The sequence below is a fragment of the Polistes dominula genome, unplaced genomic scaffold, assembly GCF_049000335.1.
Source record: "Polistes dominula isolate Pdom_NZ unplaced genomic scaffold, Pdom_raw_medaka contig_18, whole genome shotgun sequence".
Lineage (NCBI taxonomy): Eukaryota > Metazoa > Arthropoda > Insecta > Hymenoptera > Vespidae > Polistes > Polistes dominula.
In genome coordinates, this window is record NW_028301164.1 from 2,035,125 (window position 1) to 2,060,497 (window position 25,373).

At 24.8% G+C, this 25,373-nt stretch overlaps 1 protein-coding gene across 1 annotated transcript; it reads right to left on the minus strand.

The window, feature by feature from the left end:
* LOC107068616 (Ejaculatory bulb protein III) lies at nt 1-25,028 on the minus strand. The gene is made up of 4 exons (XM_015325243.2): nt 24,871-25,028; nt 16,440-16,614; nt 2,876-2,970; nt 1-351 (listed from the first exon to the last, which is right to left on the minus strand). Exons 1-4 carry the CDS (start codon nt 24,874-24,876, stop codon nt 250-252), a joined length of 378 nt encoding a protein of 125 aa, XP_015180729.1. The 5' UTR covers nt 24,877-25,028; the 3' UTR covers nt 1-249.
* Between the last annotated feature and the right edge of the window lie 345 nt (nt 25,029-25,373).

The window sequence follows — 25,373 nt, forward strand, 5'->3', positions numbered from 1 at the left end:
TCACTGAAACGCATCATTTATTTAACAACATTTTCAAAAAGAGAATACAATAAACATTGTAAAAGAGACAAAAACAAAGTAATAGAAGAGATAGAGATAGAAAGATAATAATAAGTACAACGAAAAATATAAAATTTAAAAGAAGATAAAAAATAAAAACAATAAAAAAAAAAAAATTTTACGACTTCCAATTTTTCTGATTTAACGATCAAATTTAATTAATATTTGGTAAATAAAATTTGATCGTATTTACAATTTGATTCCGTGCTTTTCCGCCTCGTTTTTGAATTTAGCTTGGAACTCGCCAGTTGGGTCGTATTTCTTAGACAATTTTTCCCACAATTTTGGTCGCTGAAATGTTAGAAATAATTATATTACAATTAAATTAAAAAAATAAATGCACACATGTAAATGTTTAAATAAAAAATTCAATACATCATTCGATAAAACAGATATAAAACGATATCTTACGAAACAATGTGGATTAAAATAAATATGAATTTTTTATAAGTTATAAAATAAATCTCTGTATAAAAAATGAAGTGATAAAGTAATCAAATTAATTTTTATTAATTAACAATTCTACGAATTCTATGGAAAATGTAACGCATTTAATCGGAAATAAAAATTCAGTCTTATTCGATTAAAATTAATTGAATATACTGTTATTTTTATAAAGGAAAAATTTATTATTCATCAAAAAAGAAAAGAATATTTTATTAATTTTATATTAGAATCAATGCACGAAGATATCGTTTACTTTTTACTCGATTATAAATCGTTTTAATAAATAAATTCTTTAGAATTCTATACATATACATATAACACATATAATCTATATAAAAAAAATTCAATAATTATATTTATTTTTAATAAATAATATATTTATTAATATATTTATATATTTATTTATATATAATATAATATAATAAAATATATATATATATATATTATATTTAATATAATATATAAATTAACTATAATTGATACAATTAACTAAATATGACTTATTTTAAATATATATCTATATAAATATTTATTAGAATATTAATAATTAATATTTACGAACAGTTTATTCTTACCTTTGTTTCTAATCCCTACTCACCCCTTCTTTTTACCTTTCTTATACCAGTTTTATATCGAGGTCGAATAAAATGCGAAATATGATGGCAAAAAGTGGGGGTTGGTTTATGAACTTTCGTGGATTTTATATATACCATTCCCCCCGTCTACCCTTATCTAATTCCCGTCATCCCTTTACTTTCCTACCCCTTGTGAATTTATTTTCATCTACAATCTACTTCTTCGTAGATAACGATTTGCGAATTATAAAATCTCTAATCAAATATTTATCTCGTCTAAAATTATGAAAGCGAAGTATAAACAAAAATTGCTCTAACAAATTTTTAATTCGTTCGTTTCATTTCAACGTTGAATAAATAATTGAATGGCAATCATAATTCTCGCGTTACGAATCACAAATGATGCATTTTGAAAAATATGTTGTTCGTGTATTTGATCTAGTGATATTCTAGTGATATTATGTTCGCGTATTTGAAAGGATTACTTTGTTACTCGCCTACTGTTGACACCGTAAAAGTAGAAAAGAAAAGAAAAGAAAAGAAAAGAAAAGAAAGAAAAAAAGAGAAAGAAGAAAAGAAGGGGGAAAAAAAACATCGATTTGTTACGAAATAGAAAGAGAATTTTCTACGTTTTATCACTCCGATCACGATTTTCGTAGCAACTAGAAGAGTGAGGTAGTATAACAAGTCACAACAAGGTATATCCCTAACACCAATATTCTCAACGATAAACTCGAAACACGTATCTACAGATTCCTTGGACTAAACTCTTGGACAACCGTTGAACTTTCTCTAGGCATTTCCCAAAATGCATTCGAATCCATGAGATTATATTTCTCATAGTTCGAAATACCCTCCTACCAACCAACCTAACCCCCCTTCCTCCTCCCTCTTCCTTCTTCGAACAAATGTTTATGCAAATTTTAACATCTATCTAACATACCGTCTTGAATCATTTATTTCATCGTTTAATCTACATTACATTTTGTTTGTGTTTTGTTTTTCTTTTTTTTTTTTTTAATTAATACTAACACACAAGATTTTTTATTTTAAAGTGGTCATTTGGTACACGACTACTACTTTGGTACTACGATACACAAAGTATTAAAATTATCTTCAAATTTAACTTCGAAGATTGAATTCTTAATTATTTATTATATCAACGAATACACAATTATTCTAATTGCAAAATAAAAATTAACCTATTGAAATACGAAATATATATTTATAATTATAAGTTATTAATATAATAATAATATATAATAATTAGATATTAAAAATTTAATTAATAATATAATTAATAATATATATATATTATTTAAAATATATGTAATACCAAAATAAAAAATAATCTATTAAAAAAAAAAAACGAATGTATATTTTTTCAAATAAAACAAAATTTTTCAAATAAAAAAATTTCAAATAAAACAAATTCATTCAAATAAAATAAATTATTATATTGATTATTAAAATTTTCCAAATTAAATTATTCAAACAAATCTAAAATTGAAAATTTTAATGATTTCTTATCAGAGTATCATGTTATTTTATTTTTCTAATTAAAGTAATTACACAATTTATAAAAAAAAAATGTTGATAATAATTTGACAAATCTGTAAAAATCAAACTGATAATTTTGTTTATAATTAAAACAACACGATTTCATATAACCCAGTTCTTCTTCTCTCGCTAACCCAACTGCATTAATCATGACGAACAATTGTTTCACAATTTGTTTCATTTATACTTTAATAAACCTAATAAAAGGGTGACAAAAATTTAGGTGAATGTACCTGATTGATAAGATAACGGATGACCTTCTCACTACCAGCCTTTTGTTTTTCGCTGCATTTGCTGCAACCGTTTTCCAATGCATCAGGTAAAGATTCTGAAACAAACAAACAAACAAACATACAGAAATATCAGACACGAAAGAAATCATACGTCAAAACAACCATCTCCTATTCATCTACTATAAACTATTTATTTTTATTATCCTAATTAAATGTTACAATAAATTTCATTTGAACAAATTTAAAGAACAAATTTATTTAAATACTTTACACATTTAGTTAATTTGTTTAAAATAATACAAACTTAAAATAAAAAAAATTATAAAAACTGGAAATAAGATTTATCAATGTTTATCAATTTATAATTAAAAATCTGAAATACCAATTCACTCTACCACCCACCACCACACACTACAATACAAAATACCCATATCTTAACAAAAATACAAACTCCAAATACAAAAACTAATAACTCAAAGTAACAATATTACAACTTAGGTATGTGATTCATGATTATAAGTTTACAAATAAAAATTTGAAATACCAATTTAGTCTACCACCCACCACCACCCACTACAACACTCTATTACACCCTTATCCTAACAAAAATATAAATTCCAAATACAAAAACTAGCAACTCAAAGTAACAATATTACAACTTAGGTATGTAATTCATGATTATAAGTTTACAAATAAATCTTGAATACCTAGAACCCAACAACCATTGCACAGCTATTCCTAAAATGACTATTTAACGACACCCAAAATTCCAAACTGATCAAATCTGTTAACTAAGAGTTCTAGAAAGTTGTTGGGGGGGGGAGTAGGGGGAGAAGCAGAGAAGTGGGGAGAGGGGGGGGGAAGTATGAGATGGAAATTAAGAAGAAGGGTGAGTAAATTATCGAACATCATTGTGTAGAGTTTCGTAAGAATTTCACGAATGTTCACGAACAGAATAGTTAAATGTAAGATAGGGTACCTTGATAGGGGGAGTAAGGGGGTGGAATGGAAGAAAGAAAGGGAGATAGGTAGTAATAGTAGTAGTAGGAATAAGGGTAAAAAGAGGAATAGAAACGTAGCGCGTTGTCCCGAATACAATGAAGAATTTATGAGAGGGATCTTTGAAAAGGGAAGCCGCCCGCACGAGGGTTGAAAGAGGGGAGGATAAAAACGAATGCGCATTTCACGTGCGTTCCTATTGGCTGGACTCTCATAGAAAATTTTCTCTCTCACTTTTTTTCTTTTTTTTCTTTTTTTTTTTTTAAATTTGTGTTCATAGCATCGTACATGAATACATGCATACATATATACATGTATGTATGTATGTATGTATATGTATATGTATATGCATATACCGAATCGATGCTTTCGATTATTTTGTAAACCGATTCGCACTACTACTGTACGTTGAACACTCACTACCCTTATCCTTCCCCCTCCAACAACCCCCCTTGCTCATCTCTCACCCTGTACAACGTTCCCGTTCATTTTTCGAACTAGTCTCTCTCTCTATCTTTTTTTTTATATGTCTCTCCCTCTCTCTTTTTTATATATATATGTCTCTCTCTCTCTCTCTCTCTCTCTCTCTCTCTCTCTCTCTTTGCTCAACTATCGTTCGTATTTTTTAGCGAAAGAAAACTGCGAAAAAATTGCACTCATCGATCGGTTACCACCACCACTGCTACCATCACTACCACAGGAGTCGGATTGCTACTAAAAATGTCCACGTATTTATTCGAAGTAAATCAACGTTTAACTGTGCCATAAGTTCTATATAATAAAATATATATATAAATAGATGTGTGTGTGTGGATGTATGTCAACATGTATTATATCGAGTTATATAATAACAACAGTTAAAATTAATATATGCAAATATTGCTAGCATAAATGCATAAACAATTCCTCTTTTTATTTTTTTTATTTTTTTGTTTTTTTTTTTTGACTTGTTCGCTGGACTTTTTTTTTGTTTCTTTTCTTGGTTTTCTTTTTCTGTTTTTATTTTTATTTTTTTTTTTATTTTTTATAAGGTATAAATAACATTTATGTAACGATACGAGTTTTTTTTCTACTACTCGCGAGGACGTTTATCATGGATATAATAATTGCATAAATAATTGCAATATCAATGATAAATAATTATTTATACTGACAAATAAAAAGAAAGAAAAAATAGAAGAAAATAAAAAGAATATTGAAATATACATGCGTAAGTAAGTTAATGATTGATTTATAATCAAATAAAATATACATTTTACATATTATATTTCTATACTTAAAAAAAAATATTATTCTAATCTTTCCTACCCCCCACCTTTCCCTCTGATTCTAAAGGAGTGCTAAAGTTTCTATTTATTTTATTTCAGATTTAAAGGAAACAGGAAAGATCAACGTTTCCTTGCAAATACGTGGGGTAAACATCAAGTGAAAGTAAACGTCTTCTTTCCCCTATCGAACAACCCCCCTACAACAGCTGTTATCATATTTTGTTTTTTCCAATGAATCTTCTTTTCAACCCTTTTTTCTTCAAAGAATCTCTTTTCTCTCTTTCTGACTTTCATTTCTCCCTACCACCCCTGTTATCTTGCGATAAGATTACGTTTCTGGAGTATAAATACATAAAAAAAAGGGGGTAGAAAATAAAATAGAAAAATTATTCGTCAGATTCGAGAAATTAGGGTTAACACTTTGTACAAGTGGTGTCCTTAATTTGTCCTAATTTAAAGGATAGATTTTTTGTATGTTTTTTATAACTAAACTTCTAACTGTTCTTGCATCTATCAACCCCTAATCCCCAACCCCCTGTTCCTTTCAAGTACACCTTTCTTCTACTATCCAAAAATCACTCGACTTTTTTTTTCTATCCTTACCGTCATTTGCACCAGTCGCTCGACTTACTCTTTACCAGGGAAGTACTTCGGTGTTCCTACTGTTGGTCAACGTCCAAAGAAAGAGAAAGAGAAAGAGAGAGAGAGAGAGAGAGAGAGAGATTGAAAGAGTAAGATAGAAAAGCTCTCAAATATCCAACCTAAATTTTCTCAGAGAAAAACCAACTGAAACACATACTAACGTACATAGATATATTTCATTCGATGAAAACCAAACAGTGTGTTGGTACAAAAAAGAAGAACAAATATTAAAACAATAAAAAAAAAAAAAAAAAAAAAAAAAACAATTATTCAATTGTTCAATCAAATATCACAAATATATGATATTTTTCAATAATTTTGTATGTAAAAATTTTAATGAAGAAAACAAAATTACAGCAATAAGAAAAAAAAAACAATTATTCAATTATTTCAATCAAATATCAAATGTATGATATTTTTCAATAATTTCTTATGCAAATTTTAATGAAAAATTTTACCCTCACATTATGTGTTTCTTGATTCTTGGAAATCTGACGAATATAATCCAAGAAAAAAAAACCGCAAAAGAGAGAGAGAGAGAGAGAGAGAGAGAGAAAGAAACAATTTTTCTTTTATTTTTGTTTGTTTGTTTTTGTTTTGTTTAAATATACGTTTCATGCAAAAACGAATATGTAGAGATGAGGGAAGAAGAGAGGGAGTGAGAGATAACAAAAAATTAAATATATATTCGCATCTCGTTGTTTTTAATTATATACAGGAATGTTTTATCGAGTAAGGCCACATAAACAGCTTGTGTTTTTTTTTGGTGGGGGGAAGGGGGGTTTCTTTGTTTTTTTTTATATTATTACCTGTCTTTCTCGTAAATTATGTAAATGACTGATGATTGATATAATTATCCAATAATCAGTTTCACCCATTCGTTTCGTAATAGTTCAAAAATATCTTTATCCAACGTTTACAAAAATAAATGAAACAAATTAAAAAAAAAAAAAAAAAAAAAAAAAAAAAAATGCTTAAAGATTTGTAATTTAATCCCCCGTTTCTTTTTACTAAACGAAGAAAAGAATAATACGGAAAAATATTTGAATTTTATCTGACGATACGTTTAAACCATGGAAAAAGTAATACGATTATTCGTAAAAAAAAAAAAATCAAAAAAAAAAAAAAAACCAGAAAAAAATCTTTCTAAATTACCAATGAGACCTACGAGTTTCGTTTTGTATTTGAATCAGATAAGGGAATGAAATAACAGAATAAGAAAAAAAAATAGAACACAGAAAATCTAAAAAAATATAGGACGGATAAAAGAACAAAAAAAAAAAAAAGCGAAAAAAGAAACAAAATAAAAAAAAATTCAACGTGATAAAGGTAAATCAGTTAAGTTACGTATGCATGTTGAGATGAATATATATATATATATGTATTGCTTATACGTATAAACGTATATACATATATATATAACTACGTATAAGGACCAGCCCCGAACGTTCGAATGGATCGCTTGCACGTCTGACAAATGAAATTTGAATAACCGGGATACGTAATAGAATTTACGTTTGTATATATATATATATGTGTGTGTGTGTGTGTGTCCTACGTACACTCTTATATGTGCGATATACGTATATATATATATATAAACGTGTATTAACGCGGGCATGAGTCAATGTGAATAGTATGTCGAATATTTGAATATTTATACGATCGAATAGTCACGGCTCGCTTATCCTCCAAAGATATTAGCATAATTATAGAGATAACGATTCTGCATTATTATAATAGCTTGTACCCCGTTTTCCGTTTCGTCAAGGAACAATAAACATTTGCACGATCACACGCTTTACAAAATATTACGTTTAACAACACTGCATTAACACAAACGTTACCTAAATTTTGAGACGTATCGAACAAACAATTGAAACATGTCCCCATCAAATCTAATAATAATATATTATTATTATTAGTATTATTATTAGTATTATTATTACTATTATTATTTAATTATTTCAAATTGTAAATATATTAGGGATACTGAAAAGTATATACTAGGATTTACTATAATCAATGTATTGTTCTTTGCAACATTCTCATCTTTATTTTGAACATAACTTTTGATTCAACTTTTGATCAAACATTTTTGTTCTAAATTAAAGTCATAAAAATATTAGGAAATAGTAATTTAAAAAAAAAAAAAATAAAAATATTAAATTGAATAATTATTAAATATATTAATTTGTCAGTTATTTTTAAATATATAAAAATTATTTGTATTTAATTGAATGAAATCTTTCTTTTATCATTAAAAATAAATCAATTTAAATATAATTTTAGAATAAATTTTATAGAATATATATTAGGGATACTGAAAAGTATATACTACGATTTATTATAATCAATGTATTGTTCTTTGCAACATTGTCATCTTTATTTTGAACATAACTTTTGATTCAACTTTTGATCAAACATTTTTGTTCTAAATTAAAGTCATAAAAATAATAGGAAATAGTAATTTAAAAGAAGAAGAAAAAAAGAAAAATTTTTAACCGAACAATTATTAAATACATTAATTATTAAATTGTTTTCAATTATTAAAATATTAAATATATTGTTTAGGCTAATTATTAAATAAAAATTAGAAATTTTTGATCTGCGTGTAAAATATCTGTCTATTATTTAAATGTAAATTGTTATATTTGAATTTTTTCTTTATAGTGAAAATATGCATCACGAAAATTTTCTTTCATCGTATCGAAAAAAAAAAAAAACAACAACAAATGAAAGAATGTTATTTTGTCATTTTTATTATTTTTGGGGTTTCAATCGAAAAAACCGTAATGTAAACTTTTCAATGCTGGAATCGAAAAAAAGGGCGGAGGGGGTCATGGAAAAAGAGGTGGTTAGTTTGTTGATGTAAAAGGTTTCGATTGTAAAAGAATTAAATTGCGAATTGAAAATGATCGTTTGCGAAAAAGGAAAGATACTTTTTTGAAAACGTAAGAAATTTCGTACCTTTCGAATAATACAATAGAAACGTGGAAGTATAGTAAGGGTTGCTGAAGAGGGAGGGGTATATAAAATAGTGGATTACGAAAGCAATTTTGAAAACAATTTTTTTCGAAAAAAAAAAAGAAAAAACGAAGAAATGTTGTTGAAAACGAAAGAAATTATTTTTCATTACAAACTTTTTGATTATTAATTATTTTTTTTTATTAAATTGTAACTTTGCAATGATAAAATTGAAAATAATAGGGGTGAAAAAAAAACAGGGCTAAGGGAAAAAGAAGATTTTAAAGTGAATGAAAATGATTGTTTAGAAAATCGAAGAAAATTTCGTTCGATCCGAGTATCGATTGTGTGTGAAAAAGGTAGAACAGGGTGTGGTGGGACACACCTTTGGTGAAATGGGTGACATAAAATTGATTAACGAAGTGATATAACGATATTACCCTAAATTCATCGATCCATTGAAAATAAATCCGTGTAAAAATACGTATCTCCATTTCTCTATCGGGTTTTTCACATTTACATACACGAAATACTACTGCACTATGCCATATACCCGATACGGGAATGTAATATTCAGGGGAGGGGTTCTTTTTTCTTTTTTTTAAATTCTTTTTCCTATTTCACTCTTTTTACTTTTTTTTTTCTACCTCCCACAACCCATCCTCTCCTCTTGCCTCTCCCCCCTTTTTTTTATATCTCGAACGCAACGAAAAAAATGTTTCAATGTTTCGCTTGTTCGTGTATAGATACACACTTAAATAAAATAAAATAAAATAAAATAAAATAAAATAAAATAAAATGAAATGAAATGAAATACAATAAAAGAAAATAAAAAAATAAAGAAAAGAAAAAACAACGAGGAAAAATTTTTTTTTCCATTCACTTTTTTGCCATTGTTTTGTTAGACTTTGTTGTTTGTTTTATTATTTAAATTTTCCTTTTTCGACCATGTCAACTTTTAGATACTTAATTTAACAAAACACAACGGGCTAGGAGCGTTGATTGGATCACGTACTAAAGGATGTATGGTTGAGTTAATAAATTAGTTACTTGACAAAATGGGACAGTTGTTTAAGTACGTTTTATTATATCTATTCCAATCTATTAAAAAAGCTCTATCAAATGTTTAACAAATATATTAATAAAAAAAATAAAAAAAATAAAACAAATAAAAAATGTAATTTAATTTGTTGCATTATTAATGTTATAAAAATTAATTAAACATAATTATTATATTGTAATTTTTGATAAATACGAGTTAGTTTTTCAAATATATTAATCAAAACATAAAAACAAATATATTAATAAAAAAAAAAAATAAACAAATAAAAAATGTAATTTAATTTGTTGCATAATTAATATTATAAAAATTAATTAAACATAATTATTATATTGTAATTTTTGATAAATACGAGTTAGTTTTTCAAATATATTAATCAAAACATAAAAACAAATATATTAATAAAAAAAAAAAAATAAACAAATAAAAAATGTAATTTAATTTGTTGCATTATTAATATTATAAAAATTAATTAAACATAATTATTATATTGTAATTTTTGATAAATACGAGTTAGTTTTATTTCTTTTTTTTATTTTTTTTTTTATTGTACATGCAATTTATATTTTATCGATTTTTATATTTTATTTGGATTATTTTTTATTCGTGTCTTTTTTTTTGTTTTCTTTTTTTTATTTTTTATTTTTTTTTATTTTTCGTATTGAATTAACTCAAGTCATTTGATTTTTAATTCGTGGTAAAACGTGTTACCACGTTTAAAAACACAATTTTAATGTTGTTAGATAAGTTTGATCATTTGATTCTTTACTTAACACTATTCGAGGTTACTTGATTAGAAGATGGAGAAATGAAAGAGGAAAGCAAAACGAGAAAGAGGAAAAGGAAGATAGAAAAGCTGATCGGATTTTCTTCATTAGATATTCCGTCGCTAAGAAAATCCTCTTACAGTTGCGATTGTTTTCAGAAGTCTTCACGAACGATGGGGTGAAAGGGTGGAAGATAAAAGTAAGAATGGGGAGAATCGAATTTACAATAAGATTTGCAATTCGTAAATAACGCATAGCCTAATGAATATTTATTCATATATGTATTAAAAAGTAATGCTATGCTGTAGGTGAAGGGTTCAGGGGGCGGGGGGAAGGGAGGGGTAGGAGGAGGAGGGGAAAGGGGAGCGTAAAAGTAAGACTTTTATTTGTTAAAGAATGTAAAAAAGGAAATATAAAAAGGTGTGAAAATGAGAATTAATCTTGTAAAGTCATTTTTGAAAATATTTACAAGAATAAAAAGAAGTTGAAGAAGAAAAAAAATGGGGTGGGAGGAAGGAAGGGAGGGAGGGAAATAGAAGATCGTGTCTTAAAAGTAGAAATAGAGTAAGAAGATATTCAATATTTGCTCGTAGACACCGGTAGAGTAAGAGAAATTTTAACTTTGACGAAAAGTTTAGGGGATGAGTAGGGGATGGTTTTAGGTGGTGATGGTGTTGGTGTTGGTGGTGGTGGTGATGGTAGTAGTAGCTGTCTTACTCTCAAAGTTAACTAAGTTTCGTGATGATTCTTCTTCCTGATGGCAAATAAAAAGGTAGATTGTATGATTTAAACGGTGAGATCTTAAAATGGATACTTTTCATCGTTAGATAGGTGTTAATGAAAAATATACAAAAAGAAAATTATTTATCTTTGATAATAAATTAAGTTATTTATATATATATATATAAAATAAAAATTAATATAATACAAATATAATTTATACGATTTTATATTTATATTAAATATATAATATATATTAATAACGATATCATATGACAACTTTATTCTGCTTATCCTTTTCCAAATATATCTTTACAATCATGACTAAAGAATTATTATTTTCTATTTCTGACATTAAAATATTATAAAAAAATAAAAAGAAAAATCCTTGATATTATCAGTATTAAGTTTTCAATTAAAATACATACTTTTTCCATTAGGATTTCGTTTTATTTTTCCTTGAAACCTACAATCTTTTATTTGTATACTCCATTCAAAAAATACAAAAAAAAATAATAATAATAATATTATTTTCGAACAATCCTAATAAATATATTCCTTTTTTAAAAATCACAATTTTCAAAGCTTCTACAGATTTTCTACGATTTAAACGGAAGAAGAAAAATAAAATATGGAATAGAAAAGGAAAAAAGAAATAAAGGACAAATAGAAGAAAAAAAAAAGAAAGATAAGAATAAAGAATACGATAGAAAAAGGAGATTGAGGGAAAGAAAAAGAGGATAAGAAAGGAAAACTCGAAATCTTTGGAATAAAACGTGTGTACTCTCCAGTCCTCCCTCTACCCCACATACACGTATGGTAAAGTATACATACAAGGTCTGTGTAGATGCAATAAAATTCTTTTTATGATCTCTCGAAGGAACGAAGTCTCCCTCTTTATATTCACTCGAACGGATTCGTTGAAGAAACGAATGCCGAAACGACATAATCGTTGAAGAAGAAAAAGGAAATTTCAAGGAAAAGGACATTCACGCGTATTCCTTTCGATCCTAGGATCCATGGGGATGCTTGGGGGATGAGATGGGTATCGTGTTAGTGGTTGCTAGAAGGTTATGTGAGAAAGTGGGATGTAGTAAAAACTAAGAAAGATATCTCGACTTTATTAAAACCGATAATATTAAGTATAGGTTTTAAAAGTAGTTCAAATATCTAGAATACCGATCTATCTAACCTTTAATATTATAAAGTAGATATTTTAATGATTTTTTTTTTGTTTTTTTCATTAAGTTGGCAAGAAAGTAATTTCGGTTTTCGAGTATGAAATAAAACTCAATTGTATATTTTTACGTTCATTTAAAATTACACAGAATTTGTTTCTATAACAACCTAAAAGTGTCAACTAACAAACCTCAAATGAACAAAATTCTAACATTAACAAACGAATAACGAAACAAACATAATACGTACAAATCTATTGGTGCAAGCCAAAATTACTTTTCTGCCAACCCAATAATTTTTGATGTGAAAACTTCCTTACAATAGGAGAGATTTGAAAAAATGCGAACGAAAATCCATGATAACAAAAAAGAAAATGATAAAACTATGGTACTAAAAAAAGAAAAAGTAACAAACGTATATTCATCTATAGGATTTAATCTATGAGAGAATGAAATAGAAAACAATATGCATTTGTTTTTTATTTTTAATTTACGAATCCACGAAAAATTCAATCAATGCACGAGTTTAATAACAAACATTTAATCAATGCACGAATGTACGAACAAAATTTTTTCAATTTATGAGAATCAAAGAGTTACGAAAAAATTCGTCCAATGCACGAGTCTACAAAAAGTTCAGTCAATGAATGCTCATTGATCATTGACGTATTTCTTCGTAGCTCATTGAATTTTTTTTATTAAATGCACGAGTCCTCCGATCATTGACTAATTTCTTCGTAGACTCATCGAACTTTTTTGAAAATCAATCACATAATATTTTTTTCTTTTTTTTTTTTTATAATAAATAAACCCTACAATGATATCTAACTCCTGATACTCTGCATTCAACTCATTCTCTCGAAGCTTGGTTTTAAAAGGTTTCACTTCGAACACGTATGATTTGCACACATGATTTTTTTTTTTTTTTTTTTTTTTATTATTATTTTCTCAACCGATTTTTTTCTTTTGATCATTTAAAAAACATATCGTATGTTCATTATTATCAAAAATAAGAGAGAGTAGAAAAACAACTGAGAAAATGGTTTAGTATTAATTTAAATGCATATTTAATTTATCGAATGTACTTCATTTCAAAATAAATAGAAATCTATCTCTCTTTCTCTTTCTCTTTCTTATCTTATTCTACATTTGTAAAGTTTCTCCTATTCCTAGCTAGCTAGCAATGAGAAAAACTTAGGGGGGAGGGGGAGGGGGCAAATGGAATCTGAGAAGAAGTCTTCTACTCTCCTGTCTTTTCCCGAAGGAAAACGAGAAGATGCGTTTCAAGATGATGAAAGAAAGAAAAATCAAGATCCTTCTAAAACCTATATACACGTATATACCGGGTGAGACATTTAAAATAACACCATTGGAGTTACGAGTGACGATGTGTGTCTTAGAATAAAATTTACATGGCTTCGTGACCCCGACATTATTTAACCCTTAAACGCACAATTTTTTTGAAAAAAACCCTGCCAAAAAAACCAATTATTTTTTTATGTAAAAAAAAAAAAAAAAAAAAATTTAGAACATTGTCTTGGTAAAAAGAAATTCATCAAAATTTTTATAGCAGCATAAAATACAACGCTGCTCGAGTTAACTCGAGCGTGCAATTTAAGGGATTAATCCCAATATTCATAAATTTTAAATAGAATTAATTATTTTATTTTCAATAGATAGATTACAAATTAATTATGTGCATTGAAAAAAAAAAGAAAAATTTGTCTAGATTTATATCTGTATAAAAAAAAAAAAAAAAAATTAAAATTAAAGAAACAAATGAGTTGAAAATAATTTCATTTTGAAAAATTAAAAACGTAACAAATGAGTCATCGAAAAAGTAAAAATGGAAAGAGAGGGGATATAAGATATGTATTAAAATTTGTTCTTCGAACAATTGTGAACAATTGTATCAATGAACAATTTAAAATACGTTTGCACGTTCTTATAAATTGAGATTATGTCAAGTATAATTTTGTATCTATCACTAATAACAACTCGTATGTATTCGTGTGAGATCTTTCTTAAATACATCACCCGGTATGTTCATTAATTTGAAAATTAATGTACAATTTAAACAAATGCATTTGCACGTTCTTATGAATTGAGCTTATGTCAAGTATAATTTTGTATCTATCACTAATAACAACTCGTATGTATTCGTGTGAGATCTTTCTTAAATACATCACCCGGTATGTTCATTAATTTGAAAATTAATGTACAATTTAAACAAATGCATTTGCACGTTCTTATGAATTGAGCTTATGTCAAGTATAATTTCTTATCCATCACTAACAACTTGGATATATTCGTATGGGGTCTTTTCTTAAATACTTCACCCGGTATACCTATTGCATAACTATATATACACACATACATATATGTATAAAAGTGAGAGGGAAGGAAGGGAGGAGTCTAGAAGTTGGAGGCTCGAATTTTCTGGATGGTCAGCGTTGGTTTAACGGTATACTACTCGTTTCTCTGACCTACTTTCACGACTTTGACCACGGACACGGTTACGATCTCTCGTCCAATATTTGACAGGGTTACACGACGCGATTCGTTTCAACAGTTGAAACCGATAACAAAAGGAATACAAAGGACAAAGAAGGAAGGATTGAAGGAAAGAAGGAAGGTAGATAGCATAGATAAAAAATAAAAATACAAGATGGACGAACGAACGGAAAAAGCATGCTCGTTTTTGTAAAGAGATAGAAAAACGGGTAAGTAGAGTAACAAAAAAAGAAAACAAAAAAAAACAAGGAAAAGATCGAAATAAAAGAAAGAAATGAATGAAAAGAAAGAAAGAAAGAAAGGAAAGGAAAGGAAAGGAAGAAAGAACACTGCTTATTGGATCTGGAAAAGTAGGAGTCCTTTGGGAGCAAGCGAGCAAGAGGAGAGTTACGGAATTCCTACGATAAAGCAGCAGGGAACAGTGGTAGGATCAGGAAACTGGGAAGGATCGAATAAAGATGGATAGATAAGGATAAGGAAGAATTCATGATGGTAAAGAAAGAACACAAATATTAAAAAGAAAAGAGTAAATCATAGATAAATTATTGTAATTTGAATGATTTTTGTTTTGGGTTCTTTTTTTGTCATATATATATATATATATGCAAGCAAAATATTATCAGTACTGTCAATTATATATTTGATATTATATATACAATTTTTTATATATAAATAACGTTGAGATATATTATATAATATTATTTAAATTATAAATAATATTAAATAAATCATTAAATATATATTATAATATATAATATATAATTTTAATAATTGTAAACTTAATATATTAATTTTAATATTTATATTAATGATAATAATTAATATATTATTATATAAATTATATAATATGTCAACGTGCGTTAATTTTAATCATTGTTAATTACTTATTTCAATATATGAAATTAAAAACTATTAGCAATCGTAGATTTATATTGTCTTGCATTGTACTTTGGTAAATTATTAATAACTATGATTATTTCAATTGAATATTACTATTTTTCTTTTTGATAAATACGCGAAATTAATGTCAAATATATTTGACGACATTACGTTAATAAATGAATTTTAAAAAGTTGAAGTAAAGAGTCAACTTTGTTTCTAAAATATAAAAAAAAAAAAAGAAAAAAAGAAATCTGCTAATAATTCTATTAAAAAGAAGAAAAAAGGAAGAAAGATATAATATATAGGATTACTTTAAAAGAAGAAAATAAAGAAAAGAAAAAGATAATAGTAGATCGCGTTGATGGTAAGAAAAAGTAATGGCTGAAGTAGCCGCTGGCCCTTTTTCTTACAACTTGCATTAAACTGCTGTCACGACAAAGCTTGTACCATTTAGATGTATATATATATACGTGTTTTATGCGTATGTATGTGTAAAGACAGTAAGAGTGAAAGAGAGAGTAGGATAAAAGGTAAAAAGTTTTTTAAAAAAATCTTAACTACACTCACTCTTGAGCTCGTTTCCATCGGGTGTACAATTGCCGACATCCAAAAGACAGTTTACGTAGTTGTTGAGCAGACGATCACTCTTCAGTATTTGGTCCAAGTCGATGTTGTCGTATTTCGTTGTGTATTTATCCGCAGCTACGTAACACACGAGCATGCCAAGTAAAACTACGGCGACCTACATTTGACGAAACAATAATAAATACAAAACATTACAAAGTATATTCTTACCAATGTTGTCATTTACTATTGTTTTGTTCTATTTCATCAATTCTCCTTTAACGCGTACAAATATTTTAATTATTATGAAAATGCAATGATTCGTTAAAATACTCTATAATTTGTATATAAAACAAAAATATATATAATGCATTATTATTTATTGTAAAATAACATATATCATTCATTATCAAATTTAGCTAAAATTTTATTAAAAAAACAAAGTATTCAAATTATTTTAAAATTTAACTCCTAAGATTTAATTCTTATTTATTTATTATATTAACGAATACAAAATTATTCTAATTGCAAAATAAAAAATAACCTATTGAAATACGAAATATACATATATATATATATATATATATTTATAATTATAAATTGTTGATAATATAAAATCAATATATAATATTTATTATTATATATTATTTATTTTTATTATTATTATTTTCTAATTATATTATAATTTATATTATATATATTATATATTATATATTATATAGTTATATTATAATATAATTCATATTAAATATATAATATATATAATAATTATAATAATTATATTAATAATAAAATTAATAATATATATAAATTATTTTAAATATATATATATATATATATAATTCCAAAATAAAAAATACCCTATTGAAAAAAAAAAAAAAAGGAATAAAATATATTCTTTCAATAGAATCAAATAAATTTTACGTTTCGATTGATAGAAACAAAAAAGAAAAACAAAAAAAGAAATAAGATAATAGAAAAATACACGTGAGAGATATAAATTATACAAAAGGAATATTACCAATCTATCTCGTGAGGATATAGGGATGAAGGTGAGAGGGAAATAAAGATAAATTTGATATAGAAATTGTGAATTATACAGGAATGGGTTCCCCAAGTGCGTAATCGTTTGACATCATTGCACCACGTTCAACCTTCGAGACGTACGAGAAAGCTGTGTGTGGTAACTATACTATACTATCTTTTACTATACTAAGTTGTACAGTTTTCTCTTTTCTCTCTCTCGTGTTGTTTGCTATTTTCTAACGTTTCTAACTCCTAGCGAAATACTTATTTCGTAGGACGAGTGAACACAACACGCGTCGGTGATAAATGGTCTCTTTATAAAACGGTAATCTCTTCTCCTTGAGAAGGAGAGTTGATCTTTTCCACGAATAAGACACCGTTTACTCGATTTAACCTGCAAACCTTACTACTAACTCCATTCCTATTTTCCCAAAGGGGAAATACTCCATTACAAAATAAAATATAAATAAAGAGAAACAACGAATTTGGTTTTTTCTTTTCTTTTTTTCTTTTTATGATATCGTAAAATAAATTTCTATTAGTATGCCAAAAAAAATAATAAGATTTAATAGTAAAATATATAATAATATTATATTATTATTTTATATGGTTTTCTATAATAAATTTTAGATTATTTTAATGTATAAATATATAATAATATATAATTTATATACTATTTTATTATATTTTATATTTATATATTATTTAATTACATATTAATTAAAATCACATATATATAATAATATAATAAAATATAAATACAATAATAATAATAAATATTATTAAAAAATAAATAAAACAATAATATAAAATATATATTAATAATATTATTAACAATTATTATATTATTAATTATATAATATAATAATTAATTTACGTATAATTATAATATACTTATAATAATTATGTTACGTATATTAATTATATTAAATTATTAGAATTATATTATATAATTATATTTGTAATTTTTATTATATATTATTTTTTTTTATTATATATTTATTTTTCTATCTTTATTTCTCTTTTTATATATTTTCTAGATAAAAGTCAACATATATTACGTGGTTAAACGACAATCCTTTCTCGTTTCTTTGCGTAAGTCATACCTAACAAAAGTAAATAAGGATAAAACGTCAATGATCAAAATGTCAATAGTCCATTAACATTTCCTGGATTAACTGATTGACATAAGTTTCCTAAGAAATCTTGGGAAATTTTTCTGTTTCTTTTTTTTCTCTAACTAAGATAAAATACATTTTTATCGATCAAACGATTTAAATGATCATTTATGAAATAAATAATTGACATAAGTGTATATTGTTTTTCTTTTTTTAAAAGCAATTTTATGTTCATTAGATTTTCTAATTTACCATATTGTATAATTTATCTTTTTTTTTTTTTTTTTATGTCAAATAAACAATTTTTCGTTAAGTTTTTTTATTTTCTTTGACTATTAGCTCAAAGCTATTTTTCTTGTATTTTATTCGAGAATAATAATTCTCATTAATAAATTATTTAGCAATAATATAATATACTTTCAATATATATTAAATTTTATTCTAAGAAATGTTGAAAATAATCTTTTCCAATTAAATTGCGTGGATAAATTAATTTTATCTAATTTGTTTGTTTTTTTTTTTTTTTTTTTTTTTATAAAAACCATATCGAATCGTTGGAATTCAACAGTTTAGTGCAATAGGAAATTACTTGAATCATTCGTTGTTTGACGTTAATCGGATTATAAGACCACGAACAAGTTTATTCCAATAAGTAACACAGCCAAAAAGTTTTTATCTCGAATTTAATCGACGTCACTGGACCCAACGACCACGAGAAAAAGTAAAAAACAAAGAAATGAAAGATGAAAAGAGTTGGACCAGATAATTCTTGAAAAAAAAAAATACATCCATTCATGTATATATATATATATATATATATATATATATATATATATATATATATATATATATATATCTTTGTATGTGTGTATGAAACAATGTTACATAAAACGAAGTATAACTTTTCATCTCATTGTCAGTTCAAGGTTAGTAAAAATTCGTCAATTTTTAATTCTTTCCTATGGTCCATGGTATTATAAATTTATAAAAGCTAATATTTGCTTTGCTATACGTCAACCGCGTTCTTTTACACATACAACCTATACATATATAGGTTGAGAGTATAATGAGTAGTCGGAAAATATTCTCCATTCGTAATATTTTTCTTCTTTCATTGGCCTTGAGCCATATTCCAATATCTTGTCCAGAGTCTTTGAAGAAAGATGATTTACCACGAGTTAACACTTTTACTATTATCTTTTTATCATCTACTTTCTTAAATCATAATTTAATACGATTTTTCGGGATTTTTGAATTGATCAAAAAATTTCATTATTTGTATTATATAATTAGTAATATAATAATTATATAACTTTTATATTTAAAATTACTCTTTAATATTTTATAGTTTAATTATTTAATTAAACTATATTGTAAAATATAGAAATTATATTATTATATATGTATATATATAGAATTATATTTATATTAAATTTATATTATATTTATATTAGAGTATAATTTAATTAATTCAAATTATTTATAATATAATTAATATTATTTTTATACGTATATTATAAATATTATACGTAAATTAATAATATAATAATTATTTAATTATTATATTTAATTTCTTTAACATTTTATAATTTAATTATTTAAATAACTATATTGTAATATAGAAATTATATTATTATATTATATATATATATATATATATATATATATATATATATATATATATAGAATTATATTTATATTAAATTTATATTATATTTATATTAGAATATAATTTTATTAATTCTAATAATTTAATATAATTAATATTATTATTATACGTTATTTATAAATATTATACGTAAAAAAAAATTAATTATTATATTATATAATTAATAAATATGATAATTCTAATAATATAATATAATAAATATAATTGTAAATAAAATAAAATAGAAGAGGAAAAACAAGGAATAAAAAAGCAATAAGAAAAATATATACATAAATAAATAAGATAAATAAATGAATACAAGAAAGTAAAGAAAGTGAAAAGTTAAGAGAGGCAGAGGAAGAGAGAGCGAGAGAGAGAGCGAGAGAGAGAGAGAGAGAGAGAGAAAATAGATAAGAAATAATGTAGGAAAGAATAAAGAAAAAAAAAATACACGCGCAATCCGTCGTTTTCACGCTCGTGCACACGCGATTCGTATTATGCAATCGACGCCATTACGGTCCACGAAGCTTCCTAACGCCTTTCACTCTCGCGAACAAATTTCACTCCTTCTCGAACACCTTCGAGACTCTCCTTTCCTTTCCTTTCCTTTTCGAGTTTTCCTCGAGCTACGAGGAGCAGCATTCTTTGTCGACTGATCATCGGAAACGAACGTAAGAGCCTCTCAGGATTAACAGGAGCGTAAAATAAAACGTCCAATTCTTGACGTTCAATTCGAATTTACAAAGATCAATGAAAGAATTCGCATTATTTAATGAAAAATATATTATTTTTCAATATATATATATATATATATATATATATATATATATATAATAAAATAAATTAATTATCTATATAAGCAAGTTATTGTTTTGATCTATTGTATATATAAGTTTCTTTTGAATAATTAATATTGATTTTATTATATATTTATTAGTATCATGTGTGTTTTATAAAATCGAATTTACAAAGATTGATGAAAGAATTCGTATTAATAAATGAACAATATTTGATTTTTCATATATATATATATATATATATATAAGAAAATAAATTAATTATCTGTGTATAGAAGTAATTGATTTGAAGTTTCTTTTGAATAATTAATATTGATTTTATTATATATTTATTAGTATCATGTGTGTTTTATAAAATCGAATTTACAAAGATCAATTGAAAGAATTCGTATTATTAAATGAAAAATATTTTATTTTATATATATATATATAAAAAATAAATTAATTATCTGTGTATAGAAGTAATTGATTTGAAGTTTCTTTTGAATAATTATTATTTATTTTATTATATATTTAATTCTAGCATGTGTGTTTTATAAAATCGAATTTACAAAGATCAATTGAAAGAATTCGTATTATTAAATGAAAAATATTTGATTTTTCATATATATAATAAAATAAATTAATTATCTGTATATACAACTAATTGATTTAAAGTTTCTTTTGAATAATTATTATTTATTTTATTATATATTTAATTCTAGCATGTGTGTTTTATAAAATCGAATTTACAAAGATCAATTGAAAGAATTCGTATTATTAAATGAAAAATATTTTATTTTATATATATAAAAAAATAAATTAATTATCTGTGTATAGAAGTAATTGATTTAAAGTTTCTTTTGAATAATTAATATTTATTTTATTATATATTTAATTCTAGCATGTGTGTTTTATAAAATCAAATTTGGTAAAGATGAATAAAAAAAAATTCGTATATTAAATTTAATATATTTTGTTAGTTAATATTAATATATAAATAAATTAATTATCTGTATGCTCAAGTAGTTGATCCAAGTTTCCTTTTAATAATTAATATTTATTTTATTATATATTTATTAGTAGCATGCTTGTTAAAAAATTACATTGGCAAAGATTAAAAAAAAAAAAAAAAAAATAATCTGAATGCTAAATTTAATATATTTATATATTTATATTAATATTTATATCTTGATATATAAATATATAAATAAATTAATTATCCTTATACTGAAGTAATTGATTAAATCTAAGTTTCTTTTTAATAATCACATGATCATCTACTTTATTATTTATTCATTAGTTGCACGTGCGTGTTCTAAAATCGAATTGGTAATGATCGATAAAAAAATATATTTTTTTCCCTTTATACATAATTATATGTAAATAGGATTACACGTGTACGAGTGATCTTATCTGATTTGATCAAAATAACTTTTTCAAAAGTAAAATTCTATTTTAAAGAAAGCCTTTTGATTGAATTCATTTCATTTACATAAAGAAAAAAGAAAACGTATCAAATTATATTTAATTTATCCATTTATTCATTTATATTTCAAATGAATAGATGTATAGAAACATTTGTCGAATAATCAATTATTTACACATAATGATAAATCTTTATCAGAATTTAAAAAAATTTATCAGAATTATTAGTTGCATAAAAAATGTTTTTTTTTTTTTTTTTTTTTTTAAGAAAAAAATGAGAGAAGAAGAAGAAGAAGAAGGAGAAGAAGAAGAAAAAAAAATGAAAAGAAATAAAAAGTATTTTGCAAATTTAGACACGTAAATGTTATGTAAATTTATGATAAATATATACTTGAAAAAATGATCATTAAAGTAAAATATCGATCATTATATCTTTCAAATGTATTCTTTCGCAATACGACACATAAAATAAAATCTTTTGGATAAATTCGTTTCTAATATTAGTTGCGTTCGTTGATCCTGTTCTATGTTTGACACAAACACGTTCCAAAAGTGAGAGAGAGAGAGAAAGAGAAAAAGAATGATAGATAAACGACTCGCTGAGACAGCTGAGCTAGACGAATCGAACAAACGAACGTGTCCTTTCGATATTCAAATCCTTTCGACCTAAAAACGTATTATTCGATTTCGAATTCGTCAACTCTTTCGTTATTGATTAGTGGAAAAAAGGACGAAACGAAAAAGTATAAAAAAAAGAAACGAAAAAAAAAATAATATTCATTGACGTTCCTTATAAAATATTTCTTGATAAAATAAATGTTTTAATTTTTATATATAATAAATATGTTATATAATTATTATATTTATATTTAATATTTAATATATCATTAATTATATTAATATTTTTATATTTTATTATTTAACATATAATTAATTATATTAACTATATATTAAATTATAATTATATATATATATATATATATAATTATAATTATATATAAATAATTTATATATATATATATATATATATATATATATATATATATAATTTATATTTTTAATATATATTTAATATACATTTTAATATATTTTATTATTAAATATAAATATAAATATAAATATAAATATATATATAAGCAAGTAATTAATATAAATTGCAAATACAATTGTGGAATTAATTAAAACCAACAATATTAAACTTAACTTATACCACGAAAATAATAAAAAAAAAAATTGTTATTCGTCTTATTTCGTTGTTTAAATATTGGTAATTACAATTATCACATGAACGCGCGTTCAAATTTTATGAATAAAATATCAAACTTTAAATAAATATGCATACACTTCAAACTTGTTCTCCTTTACTTTTTATTTAACTCTGAATTTATTTTTAAATATAAATCGAGACTAAGAACCATCATTATTATTATTATTATTATTATTATTATTATTATTATTATTATTATTATTATTATTATTATTATTATTATTATTATGGTATGAGTTAACGTTAACTTTTTTTTCATTCACTTTAGTCACATTTGTGACATGAATATCGACATTAATAAGATACATCGATGAGATGAAAAAAGCAATAGAGAAAAATAATAAAAAATAATGTTCTACGAAGAGTATTATACTCGTTTAAGTTGAAAAGTTTTAAGAAAAAGAATAAGAAAGAAATAAAAGATAGACAGGAGGTTTAAACTCGAACGTAATCGATTCAATTCCCTTCAAAAGTCTGAGAAGCACCTTATCCGATTTGCGCATGAATTTTACGTTCCGACATGGTTCTAAGTTAATCTATCGGTCAAACAAACGCGTAGGTATACACTAACTTTTCTTTAAACTTCTCTTTTTTCGAATAAACTTCGATTACCAACACATGAGAAAAGAACGATGAACGATTTCACGGAATTGTTTGAAAGATGAAAATCATTTTTCGTTCGATGATACTAATTGTAAAACAACGTTACAAAACACACAACTCACAAACTTTGAATTCAAATTTAAAAATATATATATATATATATATATATAAGAGAAAACCTGTTTTATGTTAAAGTTTGAAAAAATTTTGAATAAAGTATTAGAAACGTATTAAAAATTGATAACTTAAACTAGGATAACTTGTATTCCTAAACAACAAAGAATAAAAAGGTTAAATTAAATTTATAAAATAGAAATAATAAATATTAAAATCAGATAACAATTATAATAAATCATAATGCAAACTATTCGCGTTTTATATTTAAATCGAAAAAGGAAACAACACATGTATATATATATATATATACACACACACACAAAAATACACACACGTGTCACGATACTGGAAAGGAAACTGAACACGATTTGTCGGACTTTGTCGAACGATGTAATAAAGAATTTGTAACAGGTATGTTGTTGGGAAAGGATTTGATATCTCGTACGCTTACCTTCATGTTGCGTTGAAGTTACGTGTATCAAACAGTCACAGAGGAGTAGAGTTAAGCAACTGATGCCGAAGGTGCTCGTGATCAGCTGTTTTATACCCCGGCCGATTTCCCACACTGCCCGAATTCGTCGAATCGTTTGACGTCTCTTTTTCTTCTTCTTTTTCTTCTTCTTCTTCTTCTTCTTCTTCTTCTTCTTCTTCTTTTCTTCTGTTTCTTTTTCTTTCATTTTAACGCGTTTGTCTGTCTGTTATTCACCCTGCTCACCAATGTTTTCATCTTGTCTTAAAATTGACAATTGTGTATTCCTTTTTTATCTACAAGCATAAAAATAAAAACAAATATGTAGAAAATAATTATTAATATTTAATTAGTGAAATATTTGTTTCTGTTAAATACGACCTAATTACAAATTTATTTAGAAAATACTATTACCATTTATTTAGAAAATTTAATTACCATTTATTTACAAAATACGATTTATTTACAAATTTATTTACAAAATG